Genomic DNA, 18745 nt, shown 5'->3' with positions numbered 1-18745 from the left:
TCAATGGACTGAACCAGGGAATTTGAAACATCTGGGGTAAACCATGGAAAGGTTCGCAAGGTATGGATGCAGATAGGGATAGTCCATTTCCCTGGTGCTACCTCACTGAAGCAGGGGGTAGCGATGCTGTTTCCTGTGGGGCAGGGTGGCACAAGGAATGGATGAAGGTAAGTATGAATATCTACTTGTGTAAATATGTATATGTCTGTGTATGTATATACATATGTATGTATATGTTGATATGTTTATGTATATATATGTATGGGCATTTATATATATTTATGTGTATATGAGTGGATGGGCCATTCTTCATCTATTTCTTGGCACTACCTCGCTAATGCGTGAAATGGCAATCAAGTATATTGAATAATAGATATATATTCATTTAGTTTTATCATACATAATGGCTATTTCCTGCATCAGCGAGGTAGTGTCAAGAATCAATAGAAGAATGGCCCATCCACTCACACACACACACATATATTTTATTATCATTATAATTATACTTTGTCGCTGTCTCCCGCGTTAGCAAGGTAGCACAAGGAAAAAGACAAAAGAATGGCCCAACCCACCCACATACACACATACATGTCCACACATGTACATATACATACCTATACATTTCAACGTATACATACATATACATACACAGACACACACATATATACACATGTACATATTCATCTTGCTGCCTTCATCCATTCCCGTCGCCACCCTGCCACACATGAAATGGTACCCCTCCTCCCCCACTGCACGCGTGTGAGGTAGCACTAGGAAAAGACAAAAAAGGCCACATTCGTTCACACTCAGTCTCTAGCTGTCATGTATAATGCGCTGAAACCATAGCTCTATCTATAGCCCATGCCTTGGAACCATATAACATTGCTGGAACCACTATTCCTTCAAACATATCCATTTTTGCTTTCCAAGATAACGTTCTTGACTTCCACACATTTTTCAACGCTCCCAGAACTTTCGCCCCCTACCCCACCCTATGATTCACTTCTGCTTCCATGGTTCCATCTGCAGCCAAATCCACTACCAGATATCTAAAACACTTCACTTCCTCCAGTTTTTCTCCATTCAAACTTACCTCCCAATTGACTTGTCCCTCAACCCTACTGTACCTAATAACCTTACTCTTATTCAAATTTACTCTCAGCTATATATATAGATTGACAAAGAGGATATATGTGTCAGAAGTGGAGGGAACGAGGAGAAGTGGGAAACCAAATTGGAGGTGGAAAGATGGAGTGAAAAAGATTTTGAGGGATCGAGGCCTGAACATGTAGGAGGGGGAATGGCTTGCAAGGAATAGAGTGGATTGGTATACCGGAGTCGATGTGCTGTCAATGGATTGAACCAGGGCACACACACACACACACATATATATATATATATATATATTTTTTTTTTTTTTTTCAAACTATTCGCCATTTCCCGCATCAGCAAGGTAGTGTTAAGAACAGAGGACTGGGCCTCTGAGGGAACATCCTCACCTGGCCCCCTTCTCTGTTCCTTCTTTTGGAAAATTAAAAAAAAAACAAGAGGGGAGGATTTCCAGCCCCCGCTTCCTCCCCTTTTAGTCGCCTTCTACAACACGCAGGGAATATGTGGGAAGTATTCCTTCTCCCCTATCCCCAGGGAATTATATATATATATATATATATATATATATATATATATATATATATATATATATATATATATATATATATATATATATTATCCCTGGGGATAGGGGATTAAGAATACTTCCCACGTATTCCCTGCGTGTCGTAGAAGGCGACTAAAAGGGGAGGGAGCGGGGGGCTGGAAATCCTCCCCTCTCGTTTTTTTTTTTTTTTTTTTTTTTTTTTTCCAAAAGAAGGAACAGAGAATTGGGCCAGGTGAGGGTATTCCCTCAGAGGCCCAGTCCTCTGTTCTTAACGCTACCTCGCTAATGCGGGAAATGGCGAATAGTTTGAAAGAAAGAAAAAGATATAGATATATATATATTTTTTCTTTTTTTTTTTTGCCGCTGTCTCCCGCGTTTGCGAGGTAGCGCAAGGAAACAGACGAAAGAAATGGCCCAACCCACCCCCATACACATGTATATACATACGTCCACACACGCAAATATACATACCTACACAGCTTTCCATGGTTTACCCCAGACGCTTCACATGCCTTGATTCAATCCACTGACAGCACGTCAACCCCGGTATACCACATCACTCCAATTCACTCTATTCCTTGCCCTCCTTTCACCCTCCTGCATGTTCAGGCCCCAATCACACAAAATCTTTTTCACTCCATCTTTCCACCTCCAATTTGGTCTCCCTCTTCTCCTCGTTCCCTCCACCTCCGACACATATATCCTCTTGGTCAATCTTTCCTCACTCATTCTCTCCATGTGCCCAAACCATTTCAAAACACCCTCTTCTGCTCTCTCAACCACGCTCTTTTTATTTCCACACATCTCTCTTACCCTTACGTTACTTACTCGATCAAACCACCTCACACCACACAATGTCCTCAAACATCTCATTTCCAGCACATCCATCCTCCTGCGCACAACTCTATCCATAGCCCACGCCTCGCAACCATACAACATTGTTGGAACCACTATTCCTTCAAACATACCCATTTTTGCTTTCCGAGATAATGTTCTCGACTTCCACACATTCTTCAAGACTCCCAGAATTTTCGCCCCCTCCCCCACCCTATGATCCACTTCTGCTTCCATGGTTCCATCTGCTGCCAGATCCACTCCCAGATATCTAAAACACTTCACTTCCTCCAGTTTTTCTCCATTCAAACTCACCTCCCAATTGACTTGACCCTCAACCCTACTGTACCTAATAACCTTGCTCTTATTCACATTTACTCTTAACTTTCTTCTTTCACACACTTTACCAAACTCAGTCACCAGCTTCTGCAGTTTCTCACATGAATCAGCCACCAGCACTGTATCATCAGCGAACAGCAACTGACTCACTTCCCAAGCTCTCTCATCCCCAACAGACTTCATACTTGCCCCTCTTTCCAAAACTCTTGCATTCATCTCCCTAACAACCCCATCCATAAACAAATTAAACAACCATGGAGACATCACACACCCCTGCCGCAAACCTACATTCACTGAGAACCAATCACTTTCCTCTCTTCCTACATGACACATGCCTTACATCCTTACATACATATATATATTTTCCTTCTTTTTTCTTTTATACTATTCGCCATCTCCCGCGTTAGCGAGGTTGTGTCAAGAACAGAGGACTGGACCTTTGAGGGAACATCCCCACCTGGCCCCCCTCTCCCTGGGGATAGGGGAGAAAGAATACTTCCCACGTATTCCCTGCGTGTCGTAGAAGGCGACTAAAAGGGAAGGGAGCGGGAGGCTGGAAATCCTCCCCTCATTTTTTTTTTTTTTTTTCCAAAAGAAGAAACAGAGAGAGGGGCCAGGTGAGGATATTCCCTCAAAGGCCCAGTCCTCATCCTCTGTTCTTAACGCTACCTCGCTAATGCGGGAAATGGCGATTAGTATAAAAAAAAAAAAAAAAATATATATATATAGATACAAACAATTCTTTTGCTTCACTCAAAGCTACACCTCACCTGCATGGTCTTCCCTCCTCTCAAAAGCAAATAAACCAAAGCTGCAAAGCACATAAAACAGTGCACTCACAACAATCATTAGCTGCCTAACAACCACAAACACTCAACACTTACACAGTGAAACAAAGTTGCTCCCAATACAATTCCACCTCAACATACTTAGCACTCAATTCTACACAACACTTGACTTCATCCCATCCTAACAACTCTTGTAACTAACCAACAGCCCCAAGTACAAATAAAAAGCTTTCCCCTGCCTCACACTTTCCTACCATTAAATAAACACATACGCACTGAAATAGCAAAGCAAGCAATAAACAACTGAACTCCCAGCTAAAACTCCAACCCTCTGGTCATACACCCATCAGAAACCACACTCCCTAAATAAAAATGAGTCACACTCACCCACTTATGCTGTGGACATCATCCATCACTTCAAGCACCATTTCAACATACCCAAAGACTTCATGTCCATGATGCAACTATCACAAAGGAGATACTGAGCATTTATCACTCGATTACCCTTCTCTTTCTGCATACAAAAACAAAGCATCACATACCTGGCATAAGCTATATTTGTGTGTGTGTGTGCGTATGTGTGTGTGTGTGTGTAACACATAAACAGTAGTCACACACTTTAAAACCTATGGTCCCAACATCTGGACATGGCTAACTTCTTGAGTGATGCAGGAGATTCATAAGGATGGTTACTTGATGGTGTGAGATGAAATGAACAAATGAATAAATGTAAAAATTGCTACAGCTAGATGTACCATGCATTCCCCTTAACAGCATATTATATGCACATCACTGTGCCACTAAGTTTAAATTTCTAATAGTGTTTCATTATGCATATAAATCTATAAACATTACTTATACTAGGTCTAACAGAGGCCCTGTTGTCCTCATAAGCTAGACTTGTCAGCAGCTTTGGCATCACAACAGAGTTGGTAATGCTTAGTTCAATTTGCTTGCTTTTTGCTTTGCTCTGTTATATGAGGGAAAACAATAAAGAATGTTTAAGAATGGTTCATCTATGTGTAACAATAAATCTTAAGGTATGTTAGTGTTTCTGTTTTCTTTTGAAATATGTAAACTCTTAGTCCCCCATTTTCTCTGCCAATTTTGCTAAAGGTCTCACTTATCATTAAAGCCTCAAAAGATCTAAAAACAAACCCATATACACATATTTTATCTCAGCACTTCAAGATTTTCTAACACAGTCTTCCCACACAACCTATGACTAACATAATGAAGATCTTTGACACAAAGAATTAATTTTCCACACACACCAACACTGATTAGTGTCTATCATCTTGTAGACACATCTGTATATCTTTATATATCATCTTTATACATTTACTTTGCTGTCTGGGCATTACAATAATGATGTACTAATCACACCACATTTTGCTGGTTACTGTGCAACTCTGTTGAAAAAATGAGGGAAAATAATGTGAAACCATTGTTTGATTTGCAAAGAGTTGTTTCCTGACTCACTACCCTGCTGTTTACTGTGCCCAGGATTTTTATATGCCTTCAGCCAAATGCAGCACACTTGCAGTCAACTGCCAAAGGTATCTTGTGCCATATAGACCACATAAACATTTAATGGGATAACTAGTGACTCAGCCATACCATATTATTCTTTAGAGTTAAGGGCAAGCACATGGGACAACTAAATACTGAGTTAATTTGATGATCCATATATAATGAAGAAGTCCTGTCAGCAATGTCTTTATAAAAGACATAACCTTTAGTCTAAGTCAAGCTGTAATTGTAATGATACGGGTGTCATCTTTCCCTCACACTGACATTAATGTTATGGCTTCCACTTAAATTCTTTCTCATCAAATGATAATTTATTATCAGTGACATGACTCATTCAAACACAAAAAAAATATGAATTGATATTGTATTTGTTGGTGTCATATCAACTGCACGGAATGAAAACTTGAAGTTAAGTCACTATTCAAAATGGAAAAAATGAAGCTTATGTAACATATTTCAATACACTTCAAAGTTCCACTCACATTTCTTTCCTTTTCTTATGTTTGTTAATTTGCAATCATATTTTCTATATCTGAAAAATACATCTTCAGAATTATATTTCTGCTTCATGGTCCCTGTGGAGAAAATGAAAAAATGCTCAAGAAAAAAAATAAAACAATCTGGATGTACAATCAGTATCAGAGAGAATGGTTTTAAATTTAAGATTCATGCAAAGGCTCTCTATATAAGATGTTTACAGCTTTGGAGAGGACACTTTTCATCATGCCAGTAATAAAGAAAAAATGGGGTAGATTTTAGCAAGTTTATATAAAGTAATAGAAGGCTTAGTTTGTACAAATTCACTGTGCATAAATATTTTTTCCAGATTTTCATCTGGTAAGCACAGCAATGAAAAAAATAATTATATTAAATCCAACATTTCTGGGATTTGTCTGGTTGCCTGTCCTTGTGCATATTCTATTTTCTGTAGGCTTTTTTCCCATATGCAGATGCCAAACTTGGCTTGTGTAGTTTATTTCAACAAGCCAACTCAAAAGTCCCATAAATGAATTGTCATTGTTGATTTTTCTGACATACAGTCTTCAATATTGTAACAGTTTCTCAACAAAGGTAATATGTGTGATTTGACAAACTGTAAGGTATTGGCATCCTCCTTCAAGCTAACTGGGACATTGATCCAATTTCAAACTTTTTTTGTGTAATACCAGTATCCGGCAAAAAATTACATTACTTCAGTAAATGAGATGGCACAAATAAGAAATGCATTAAGAGTGCTTTAATACTGCCAAATAATCACTGACTTCCCTTGCATTACCTTACTACTGAATTCATTATGGTATCCAACAAAACAAAAATACTAGTAGTAATCAATGAGATCATGTATATCTGGTGATGAAATTTTGAAAAATACAAATACAGAATCATAGGAGCCTGGTTAGTTTGGGTTCTTGATTCTTTCTATACTCAGCATAATTCACCTTATTTTGCTTTTTTTTTGTTTTTGAGTGAGTATGAATTTCACGGACAGGGACATTTCTTCAAAAAGTTGATAAGCCTGGTAATTGAAATTGCACAACAAAAGAGAACAATTATTACCAATATGATGACAACCAATAAAAAGTCGGGTGAACTCTGATTAACAGGGATTTTGTGCAGTTAAATGAGAACAACATACCTGCAGACACTGTAAATTCAGATGATGCTAACTTAATCAGTCATCATCTTAAGGTAAATGAGGATACATCCATATGCTTTACAGCTGTATTTGTATATTTTAAGTAAGTATGCATCTATTATGCTAGCCCATTTTATGTACCAAATGCAGATGACATGTGGAGATGCATGAAAATATCAGTGACACAAAACAGATTACAAGCATCTATCAGTGAAGTCCTCCAGTAAGTCACTACTCCATGCCCCACTTTGAATGTCAATCCAGCCTACTTTCATAGAATGTCATATCATTAAAGGCTTACTGGAGGACTTCACTGATAGCTGCCTGTAATCTGTGTCCTGTGTAGGTGATACTTTCATGCAAGTCCACATACCATCTGCAAATGATAATACCAAAGATACACACATAAACATATTCATATGCATATGCATGAACACAAACATGCATAACCATATATACACACACACATCTATGCATAATGATCACATATGCATGCATGTTTCCTTTTTCTCATGTAATTCATGCACATGCTTCTCTCTCTCTCTCTCTCTCTCTCTCTCTCTCTCTCTCTCTCTCTCTCTCTCTCTCTCTCACATGCACACACACACACACACACACATTACATATATACAAGGTTAAGAGATGACAACAGAAGTGTAAAACTATCTCCCATAACAACAGCAATCACACACACAAGGAAGGAAAGGAGAAAAGCAAAGAATACAGTTAGATGTCAAAACATTGGAGACATGAAATGATGCAAGAGGACAAGATCAACTCAGCCAGTACTGCAGAGAAGTAAGAATTTTAAGTTAGTGATAATGTCAGACTTACTGTAAACAACTGAAGATGGATTAGTAGTAAAGGGTAAAGAGCTAGAATTAAAACATATTAAGGAAAATGTACCTGTTATCGTTGGAATTCTAGAAACAGGGTTTACTACAGAAATAAAATATCACCTGTTCCGTCCACAGGATTACATAACAAGGAAGGAGAAAGAAGGCAGAGGAACAGAGGGAGTGGACCTCTTAATAAAATATTGCTATAAGTTTAGGTTAAGAGTGGAATATGACCTCCTTTAGACAATACCTGGTGATTATCTGGGAAGAGTAACCGTAGGAAAGAAGTGTATATATGATCTCCAACAAATTTTAATGATTCAGAACAAATATGAACTGATAACAATGAAGGAACAATCAAGATAGTACATGAAGCAGTAAAAACATGCTCTTTTCAGATAGAGAAAAGTAGTATTAATGGGGAGCTTTAATAATGAAGAGACAATAGCAAAATTTGGTTTCTCATGGTGAAAGAGTCGTGGAGACAAGTTTTTAGAGCATCTACAGGAGAATTTCTAACAACATGTAAATGAACACACTAGGATCACAGGGAGTGATCCACCATCAATACTATCTCATATCTTCACACATACTCACATGGATACTGTGAAGATCATATACCCATTGGAAAAGTGATCATGTAATGCTTCAAGCTTGATTATGTGGTAAATGAGGATGTACAGAAAGCAGAAGTGAGATAAGATTTAAAAAAGAGACAATCAAGGAAACTTCACAAACTGAACACATTCTAAGGTAACATAAACTAGAAAATGGAGCTCAGAAGCCAGGGTTCAGGGCATTGTTATGAAGAGTTCTGTGAAATCTACACTGAAAAAGTAAGAACATGAGTACTTTAAACCTCAAATACATAGGGTAGATAAAGATGGAGGAATAACATCCATTCCTCCATCAAAAAGAAAAAGTGCTCTGAGTTGTACTATGACAAAAATATGATCATCTATAAGGGATAAGAGAAAAGGAATGAATTCAGCAGGATAAGAATGGAGTAACAACGAAACTCTGAAAGGAATATTGTGGACAAGGAAGGAGGAAATCCAAAACTTTTCCTTATATTCTATCAGGAGTAAATTTTCAGTTAAAGAGCAACTAATCAATTTGAGGAATTCAGAGGGATGATATAGGGATATGTGAGGAACTGAGTGACAATTTCTGAAGTGTTTTTGTAGAGGAAGTCTTTATGGCTCTTAAACTAATGAAATGGAAAGGAGAGGTCATAAAAAGCACTGAAGTGTCTTAAAAAAGCATTAACAGAATACATAAGGGTCTTGCCCGATATAAGGGCCATGGCTCAAATGAAATTTCTCCAGAAATGCTGTTGATGAGGGCAAAATACTGTTTAAGATGTCACTGAAGAAAGGCCATTGCCAAGGAAGTGAAAAAGGGCAAATGTCATACCTATCTATATGAAAAGAAATAAGGAAAGGGTGCTGAATTTACACGCCAGTGTCCTTGATAAGTGTGGTCTGTAAGATATTCAGATAATTAGAAAACAAATGGATGACTTCCTGCAGAGAAGAATATATCAAAGTGTAAGACATCATAGGTATAGGGAAAAGAGATCATGTGTAATGATGTTTTTGTATTTCTACAGGAAAGTGAGCTTTGTTTTAGACAAAATAGTTGGCTGGGTGGATTGTTTGTACAATATATGGATTGCCTAAAGCATTTGACACAGTCTCTACTGTACTCTATGGGAGGCTAATTAAGAAGCAGGATCACCAGGAAGGAATAAGGGCGAGACTCCTTCTTTGGATACATTACCTTGTTAGAAGGGATCAAAGCATAAATGTCATAGAAGCCTTCTCAAAATGGGGTTGAGGTCGCAAGCAGGGTGTAACACAAGTTTATTCTAGGACCATTACTACTCTTTGATCTGTGCGAGAGATTTTCCATAAGGTATGTAATCCTACAGGAATATGTTTGCAACTGATGGAAAGGTCATGCATTTAACTTACAGGAGGATCCTGACAGACTCCAAAGTTGGTCTGAAACGTGGATGATGAAACAACCCAAACATATGTAATGTGGAATGTGAAGGAAAGCCTTAATATCAACATTATCTAGCAAGAAACAACCCATAATAATCTTTGCGTAAGAGGGGCTTGAGAGTTGACATAGTCCCTAACTTGTTGTCTTTGTCCCATACATGGAGAACAGTAAGGATGACAAACTGTTGGCTGACAAGTATTTGAACAGCATCTAAAAATACGGATAAAAAAATATTCAACAACCAGTTCACTTCCCAAATCAGGGTAAAACTAAAATGTGATCCTCTGGGTTTGATCACTGTGATTAAAGAAACACAAAGAACCAACATAGAAGGCATACAGGGAAAGGTTAAAGGCCTTAAATTTGCTCACCATGGGAGAAAGAAGAGTGAGGGGTGACCTTTCACAACCTTTGAGTTCTTAAGTCAGTTTGATGATGTGGACAGTGACCAGTTCTTTTAGAGATGCATGGATAAAACAATCACAGGGCATAACATGAAATTAAAGAATAAACTTGTTAGAAATGGTGTATAAATGCACTTTCATACTACAATAGTGATGGATGAATGGAAATGGTGAATGAAGAAACAGTAATCACATACAGCATACATAAGCTTAAAAAATTATGATAATGAAGAAAGTTTAAGAAATGAGGCCCCATAAGTATAAAACTTCCCCCATGTATTGAGCAAACAGGTACTTACAAACACACCAATCTATGGGTATCAGAAGCATCCTACCCATATGACAGTACAACAAAAAGCAACCCTAAAGATCTGGGTGCAGCATATATTCCACTCCTGAAGCATGAGCATGAAGCCACTGCACCATGACTCGGTGCAGTCCAGTACCAGAACAGGCACCTGAAGCAATGTTAATGTGCATAGCAAGTGTTATGAGGCTGGGTGTAGAGGCATTATGATGAGCAACAAAATAATACTGGCCAGGTGGTAACAGGTGGTACTAATGGGGCCACCAGGAGCCTGTAGTTATAGGGGTACCTGGGATGGAAGCCATAGTTGCCTCAGTATGCAGGAGTTGCCAGGCTTGGGGCCATCCTTGTTTATGTTCCAGCAGTGATGTTTTGGAGGTGACGCAAATAATACTGTATCTGGCTCCTGCATGGGGGACCATGGCATCTGGGTCTCCTCCAAACTCAGTTTCCTCTGCTGCTGGTTCTGCAGGTGAAGTACTAGTGGCGGCAACTTCTTTCCCAGTTTTCTGTGCATGTGGATAAAGTGGACCTTCGGTGACTTGTGTTTGGACATGGGAGCCCCTGCATACACCAGCTCATCCACCAGGTGATGGGGAACACAGGCATGGTTAGAGGTGGCTGTCAGTGTCACATCCAAACAAGTGTTCCTCTGGCTGAACTTGGACAAGCAGAATTGGAGATTGCAAGTATCCAAGACTGCCATCATTTGTGGAGGGTAAGCGTTCTGCAAGATGTGGAGGCAGGTAGAAGGGTCAAGGAGGCCACCTTGGTCAGGGTCACAGTCCCGCAGGTCCAGGGGATGCTGGAGGTTGGAGCAGGGTGCAGGCATAGGGTCAAATGTTTGGCTGGGGAACCTTGTGGCCAAGTAGTCGGAGCAGTGGGCAGCCAGCTCAGGCAAGAGGTCCACCGGCACTAAGCCCTGTGTAACACACACACACGTTACCTCAGTCTTCCACACTCCTAAATGACCCTTGCACTTAGAATGACATTCAAAGAACCATAGTGTCTACTGATTGCTAAGCTTACGCCCAAACTTTAACGTACCACTTTGTACTGGTTTCAAGAGTTAAAACGAGCACATCCAAAATTTCTATTTATTTCATACTCCAATCCTTATATCTGTCTAATTGCATTTCATACCTTACCTTATATGAAACTGGAATGCTTGCCTCTAATTCTGTAGTTCAGTGTAGGGCCAAGAAAAAAATGGAGTGTTGTCAAGATTGCAACCCACCGATCTCTCTACCTTTTTTAATAAAACTGATCATGCATACTTTCTATATATTCATCCCGTAAATTCTTCAATTTTTCACTAGTTTGTTTAAAAAAGATTTTATATGTAAAGAATTAAATACTTTCAAACCATAATACTTACACAATCTCATTTCTTTCTTTTTTTTTTTTTTTGTTGGAGGCTCTCCTCACAGACTAAAGTCCACATTATGGATGGGTCTTAATTGAAACATAGAGAGATTAATGAAAATGAAAAAGAAAAGACAAGGGAGAGTGCTTAAAACTTTTGGAGGAAGTGAAAAACCTATCTTTTAAAATGTGCCTGGTCATAGTTATTGGGCAAGACGTGAGGGGGTAGAGAGTTCCAAAGCTTTGACGAGTGGGGAAAGAAACATTTATCAAAACAGCCCAGCCTTGAGTTGTCAATGGCCATACAGTAAACATGTGATGCAACAGCTTGCCAAGTAATGTGTGGTCTAGCTAGTAGTTGGGGCACACAAGCACCAGCTCTCAGGAGTAAAAACTAAAGGAATACCTATAAGAGGGAAAGTGAACTAACACTATGGCATAAGGTAAGTGGGTAAAGTTCTGAAGTTTACATGAAAGAGTTTATAAGTAGCACTGCTTTCCCCTCAACATTGTTAAATAAAGATGCAGTTCTAAAAACGCCCTAGAAGTGAGAGCAGTACCCCCATACAAGGATGGATCAATCCTTTGTATAAACAGAGCAGCCGTTCAGAAGAAAAAAATTTTGACATATAAACAGGACTCCCAGTTTCTTACAGGCAGACTTGGCTATTTCTATAATGTGGGGTTTCCCAAAAAGATTGAAAGTTACAGTAATACCAAGTATATTTACTGAATCGAGAAGTGGAATTATAGAACTGTTTAAGAAGGGATCAAAATAGTGAGGAATTTTCAACAGAGATGTGTAGAAATTGGGTCTCGCAGGCATTAAACATAACCAAATTTCTTCTATCCCACCGAGATATCCTGTCCAACACTTGAGTTCATCAAGGAAGCTGTGTCAAGACAAGATGCAGATCAAGAGAGAGAAGAAGGTGCAGAACTGAAGGATGTGGAGGAATGCAGTGCTGACTTGTCAGTGTATGAGTGCATTTGATTATATGTTGAAGAAAGGAAATCGGGTTCCTTGCTTTGGTAGTCAAATGTTCCTGTACTCTTTAGTGGTATCAGAAATACCTCTAGGTTCATAGCCTGTCATTGTACCAGGCTGTGAGAAGAGGACCTGTAACAAGATGGGCAACAGAAGTAGGACCTGCTATATGATGGGCCACAGAAGTAAGAACTGTCATATGCTGGGCTATGAGAGCAAGACTTGCCATATGCTGGGCTATGAAGGTATAACCTGTTGCATGCTGGGCTATGAAGGTATAAGCTGTCATATGCTGGGCTATGAGGGTAAGATCTGTCATATCATGCCACACGAGTAACTTCTGTCATACCATGCCACACGAGTACAGTTAACCTGTGTGATAGGCTAAGCTCTGTAAGTAAGCTCTGCCCCATGTTCTTGACAGAAGCAGTAAGATATGCCATGCTCGAGGTACAACAGCAGTGGTCTGGTAAGGGAAGGTTGTCTTAGTTCAAGTCTACAACATGCTCAAATGATATCTAAAAATTTGCCCCATGACCTATTACATGTGGGCATTTAGCATTAACTACATAACTTATATTTTCTTACACACAAAAATTTCACAATATGTATTTTGACTATAGGGATATATTGTGACCTTTTGCACTGAATACATAAATCAAAGTATGACACATTAAGGGATATATCACTAAGAGTATAAAAAAAAAGTCTTGTAAGCAAGGAATTGCATAAGAATGCCACAGCCAGCTTCTTGCAAAGAGGTTGCTCTTCACCATTATCATCTTGGACAAAAATATTTCACTGTTGTGGGAATTGTGCATCGACAGAAACAGAGTATTTCCAGTGGATCACTTCCCAACTACAGAATACTTATTAAGATGATAAACATTGCTCTAGCCTCTTGCCTCACCATGACTCCTCACTTCAGTATAGCCTCTTATCTTTCAGTGTAACTCCTTATGCCAGTCTAGCCTTTTGTTTTAGCCTGATCACTTACTCTGGTTCACCTAAACTAGACCTTTTCCTCATTATAATAACTTTTCCCTACCAACAGAAACCATCATGCCTAACTCATACAAAGCCCAGCACAACAAACAACCCTAACCTCAAGCAGAAGCCTTCACCAACATAGCCCCTTGCTGTCTGCATGATTCATCAACCCCAGTATTAACTCTCAAAACCAATATGACTTCTTAATTCTTGTAAAGTCCCTTACCTCTGCATAACACTTAAATCGCTTACAATAAATGTCTTACATTGGTTCTTAAGGCCCATCTATCTCCATAAATCAGTATGGGACCAAGCTATATTGTCGTGTGAGGTCACTGCCTGCAGGTCTATAAACAGTAGACTCCACTTCCTAGCTAGTAAGTTTATTTTACAAAAATCTCCCCAGTAACTGTGCTAGTGATATCTTACAATCCTCCATGCTTGTCATGCCAAAGAGAAATGCTTTTTGGGTGAAGACTGGGAGCAAGCCCTTCAAAGACTTTCCATGCATACATTATGAAACATTCTCCAATGCTCCTGAGAACAAAATTTGAGTGATTTTAGTAATTTCCATTACTTTTGATTCCTGACACTGCTAATGCAGGCTGTGAATAATCTTTCCATATTTTCAAACCCAACATTTCTGCTAACTCTGAAGGGTGATGTTACCACACAACAAAGCAGATATACTGATGACTATGAGTGACTTGAGCTGCATCACTGGATTTTCCTCTCCTCTTGAAACTTTGCAGAATCCAGCCTTCCAACTTCTTTGAAGAACTATTATTGCTCTGTTGAGCTTGGTGAATGTAAAGTGATCAGACAAAATCATTCCTAAATCTCTCAAAAATTTTCTCCTGAGGTATATCTGTATCTGATATTCTGCACGAGTTCTTATTTCTTCTCTTCCTCCATATAAAAACAATTGAAACTCATCTCCAATAAACATTATATTACCAAAGATTCAGAGGAAGACTTGAATCAAGTCCATTTATAGTTTATCAGGTCTTGTACAAATGAGATCTCCTGATCTCCTTACATATTATGGTATATGCAAATGACAGCACTCACAAAGGTATAGTTTGTGCTTGTGTCCATGTCATAATTGAGAATAAGATGTAAGTATAGTCCTTTGAGGAAGAGAGCCTTTTACTGTGGAGACATCAAAACATGCCAGGCTTGCAAGGTGTTGTGATCTGTTTCTCAAAGTTCCATATGTAACTTTTAGCAATATAATTTACTGGTATCACAGTAAAGGATACAAAGAAAACTGTAGGTAATTGAGGATCACACAAATACGAATGAAGCAACACAGGTCACCAACATTCAACAAAGGTAACGCTAATCATCCACTGGTGCACAGGGGGACCTGAAGTAACAATGAAATATATAAAACACATATGTCAATGGTAACACAAGCTGCCTGGGAGTGATGAGTGACCCAAAGGCGAGGGGTATCTCTGGCCCATGCACACGCACAGGCCACCCTGCTGTAGATCATGTCAAGACTATGTCAGACCCACAGATCAACTTACCTCATTCATATGTATAGCCACGCCATCCACCAAGTATTTGAGCTCGTTGTCCACCTGGATAAATGCTGTAAAGAAAAGAGAAAAAAGTTACCTATGTGCCTTACGGAGAGCTACAGTAGCACATGACAATATCACAAAGGTATATGGTGGCTTAAGGCTTTAGTGAGAAGTGAGAGACCATCTATGAGGGAGGAGTGATGGTTTGTAAGGGAGGAGTGATAGTCCGAGGGGAAGAATTGATGGTGTGATGAGGATTATTGATGGTGAATGATGGTCTGTGAAGGAGGAGTAATGATTTGTGAGGGAGGAGTGACAGTCTGTCAAGGAGGAGTGATGGTCTGAGGGGAACAATTGATGGTGTAATGAGAACTGATGGTAATGATGGTCTGTGGAGGAGTGATGGTCTCTGTGATAAGAGTGAGGGTATGTGGGGAGGAGTGAGAGTCTGTGGGGGATGAGTGAGGTTTGCAGAGGTAAGGGTGATAGTCTGTGGAGGAGGGGTAAGAGTCTGTGAGGGCCTGTGAAGAAGTGATGGTCTGTGAGGGAGAAATGACAGCCTGTGGGGGAGGAATGGCAGTCTGTGGGATGAGTGATGGTCTCCTACGGAGAAGAGACAGTCTTTAAGGGGCCAGTGATGGTCTGTGAGGGACCAATGTTAGTCTCTTGGGGAGTAGTGATGGTCTGTAAAGGGCCAGCAACAGCTGTGGGGGCCAATGACAGTTGCAAGGGAGTGACGTCATCTGTGAAGGGATAGTGATCGTCTGTAAGGGAATATAGGGTTGATGAGGGTGAGTGAGGGGTATATTATGAAATTATGAGTGTCAAACATCAAAATCTATGAGTGCTAAACGTTAAGGCCTATAGTACCAGATGTCAAGGTTTATGAATTTTTTAGACATTAAGGTTTATGAATGCTAGAAATAAAAGATGCTAAACGTTAAGGCCTATAGTACCAGATGTCAAGGTTTATGAATTTTTTTAGACATTAAGGTTTATGAATGCTAGAAATAAAAGATGTACAAGTGCAAAATGAAACAGTTTGTTGCCAGAGGTCAAAGTTTAAGTGAGCTAGACATTAAGGTTTGTAGTGCTGCTAGATGTCAGGGTGTGTGATTGACAGAAGACAAGGGACATGAGTGCCAAAATACAGGTTTATGAATGCTAGAATTAGGGGTTATTGAGTGCTAGACATCAAGAACAATGAATGCCGTAAGTCAGGGTGTATGGGTATCAGAATCTTCTCAGTGAAACAAATGAGTTTTTAGGAGTGTCAGAATCTATGTTTAATAGTACCAAAAGGTCCATTTGAGTACCACAAATGAGGTTTATGAGTGCCAGCAGTGAAGTTTACTTGTAACTGAGAAGAGGGATACCAATGTTTAAAAAGAAAGTTAAAAGAACATAAAAGGAAAACCATTGTTCAGATAAAAACAAGAGGAAATTTTACATCTATCTGACTATTGAATGTGTGAGTGTGTGTGTGTGTGTGTGTGTGTGTGTGTGTGTGTGTGTGTGTGTGTGTGTGTGTGTGTGTGTGTAGAGTGACAATATAAGAAGCACAGGGGTAAATATGAGGACCTATGTTTCACTTTATGACAATGGGTGAGGGATAAGTATGGGTGACTAATTTCAGAAGCTATATGTACATAGACCACCTTATGGGAATGGCAAGAGAATTAACAGCTAGACACACGCAAACACACACAGATAGTAGTCAGCTCTAACAGACAAAGCTCACCACTCAAAGGAAAAATCACTCTTTAGCACCTAACCTTCAGGCTTAAGGGTACTAACAGTAAGGGTTTGAGCGCCAAAAGCAATAGATAATTGGTGGTAAAAGTAAGGAGGGTTATGGGTGCCAAAGGTGAGGGGTTATGGGTGTCAAGTGATGGGTTATGGGTGAGAAAGGTGAAGGTTCAGGGAGTTATAAGCCTGGGCTCATGGGTGGTAAAAGTGAGGAGTTGTAGGTGACACAAGTAAGGACTTGTAGGGGCTGAAATAGCAGGTTATTGCTGATAAAACTTAAGACCGAGGTCTTATGGACAACAAAAGTAAAGGCTTATAGGTACTAAAAGTAAGAGGTCATAAGTGCCAAAACGGATGGGTATTGGGTTCAAAATGTGAGGGGATTATGAGTGTCAAAGGAAGGGGGTTGTGAGTATAAAAATGAGTGTCTATGGGTGTCAAAAGTGTGGATTTATTAGAGCTATTACCGAAGGGTTATGAGAATCTGGGGAGGGGGAGAAGTCCAACACACAACCCTGTAACAACAGGTGCCACTCACCTGTGGCAAGGTGAGGAGGTCACATAAGAGTGGCGTTGGTAATGACAATAACAACAATACGTCAGGTTGACTGAAGGGCACACAATGTGCCTTTACGTGGGAATCAGCGACAGTAATATTCCTTGATGTAACACAGTAAGATCGAGAGGACTAATCTGACCTAATACCATTACCACTTAGGTAAATTATCGTGAGAAATGATACACATTTCTCCTAGCATCACTGCGCCACAGAGATCATCCACACACGCACATATACATACCTATATATCTCAACGTATACATATTTACACACACACAGACATACATATATACACATGTACATAATTCATACTGTCTGCCCTTATTCATTCCTGTCACCACCCCGCCACACATGACAACCCCCTTCCCCCGCATGTGCGAGTTAGTGCTAGGAAAAGACAACAAAGGCCACATTCGTTCACACTCAGTCTCTAGCTGTCATGTATAATGCACCGAAACCAAAGCTCCCTTTCCACATCCAGGCCCCACAAAACTTTCCATGGTTTACCCCAGACGCTTCACATGCCCTGGTTTCCACTGACAGCACGTCGACCCCGGTATACCACATCGTTCCAATGCACTCTATTCCTTGCATGCCTTTCACCCTCCCACATGTTCAGGCCCCGATCACTCAAAATCTTTTTCACTCCATCTTTCCACCTCCAATTTGGTCTCCCACTTCTCCTCGTACCCTCCACCTCTGACACATATATCCTCTTTGTCAATCTTTCCTCACTTATTCTCTCCATGTGACCAAACCATTTCAAAACACCCTCTTCTGCTCTCTCAACCACACTCTTTTTATTACAACACATCTCTCTTACCCTTTCATTACTTACTCTATCAAACTACATCACACCACATATTGTCCTCAAACATCTCATTTCCAGCACATCCTATATTTGTTAACATTCTCCCACTTTAGCAAGGAAGAGCCAGGAACAGACGAAGAACAACTCACGTCCACCCTCTAGCTGTCATGTGCAATGCATCAAAACCATAGGACACCATCCAGTCAAGCCTCTGTTGGCCACTCCATGGTCTTCTACGTGTAATGAAGCAGCAACAAACTTCTGTGACTATGAGGTATGAGGGGCAAGTCACAGGGTATGAGTAAGGGCACAGGTCAAGGTGTGAGGCACTGTGAGGTGTTAGGGTCAGGCGAGGTGTGCGGGAGAGGTGAGGAGGCGGGGCAGTTGTGAGGAGAGAAAGAATT

The 18745-nt window shown here is 39.9% G+C and overlaps 1 protein-coding gene across 9 annotated transcripts in view; it reads right to left on the bottom strand.

Moving 5' to 3' along the window:
• Tmem131 (Transmembrane protein 131) overlaps positions 1-18745 on the bottom strand; it is a 329859-nt gene that overhangs the window by 53048 nt on the left and 258066 nt on the right. For 6 of the 9 annotated variants that reach the window (XM_071682330.1, XM_071682334.1, XM_071682331.1 and 3 more), the window contains one exon: positions 15226-15290. In XM_071682330.1, coding sequence (XP_071538431.1) covers positions 15226-15290 — 65 coding nt within the window. Of the gene's footprint in view, positions 1-10007; positions 10091-10636; positions 11270-15225; positions 15291-18745 lie in introns of those variants that run through there. The other 3 variants (XM_071682328.1, XM_071682332.1, XM_071682337.1) reach the window with 3 other exon arrangements.

This window comes from Panulirus ornatus, chromosome 34 (genome assembly GCF_036320965.1).
Source record: "Panulirus ornatus isolate Po-2019 chromosome 34, ASM3632096v1, whole genome shotgun sequence".
In the NCBI taxonomy this organism is placed as follows: Eukaryota; Metazoa; Arthropoda; class Malacostraca; order Decapoda; family Palinuridae; genus Panulirus; species Panulirus ornatus.
Note: the sequence above shows the minus strand (reverse complement) of the source record. Positions and strands in the feature narration are given on the sequence as shown.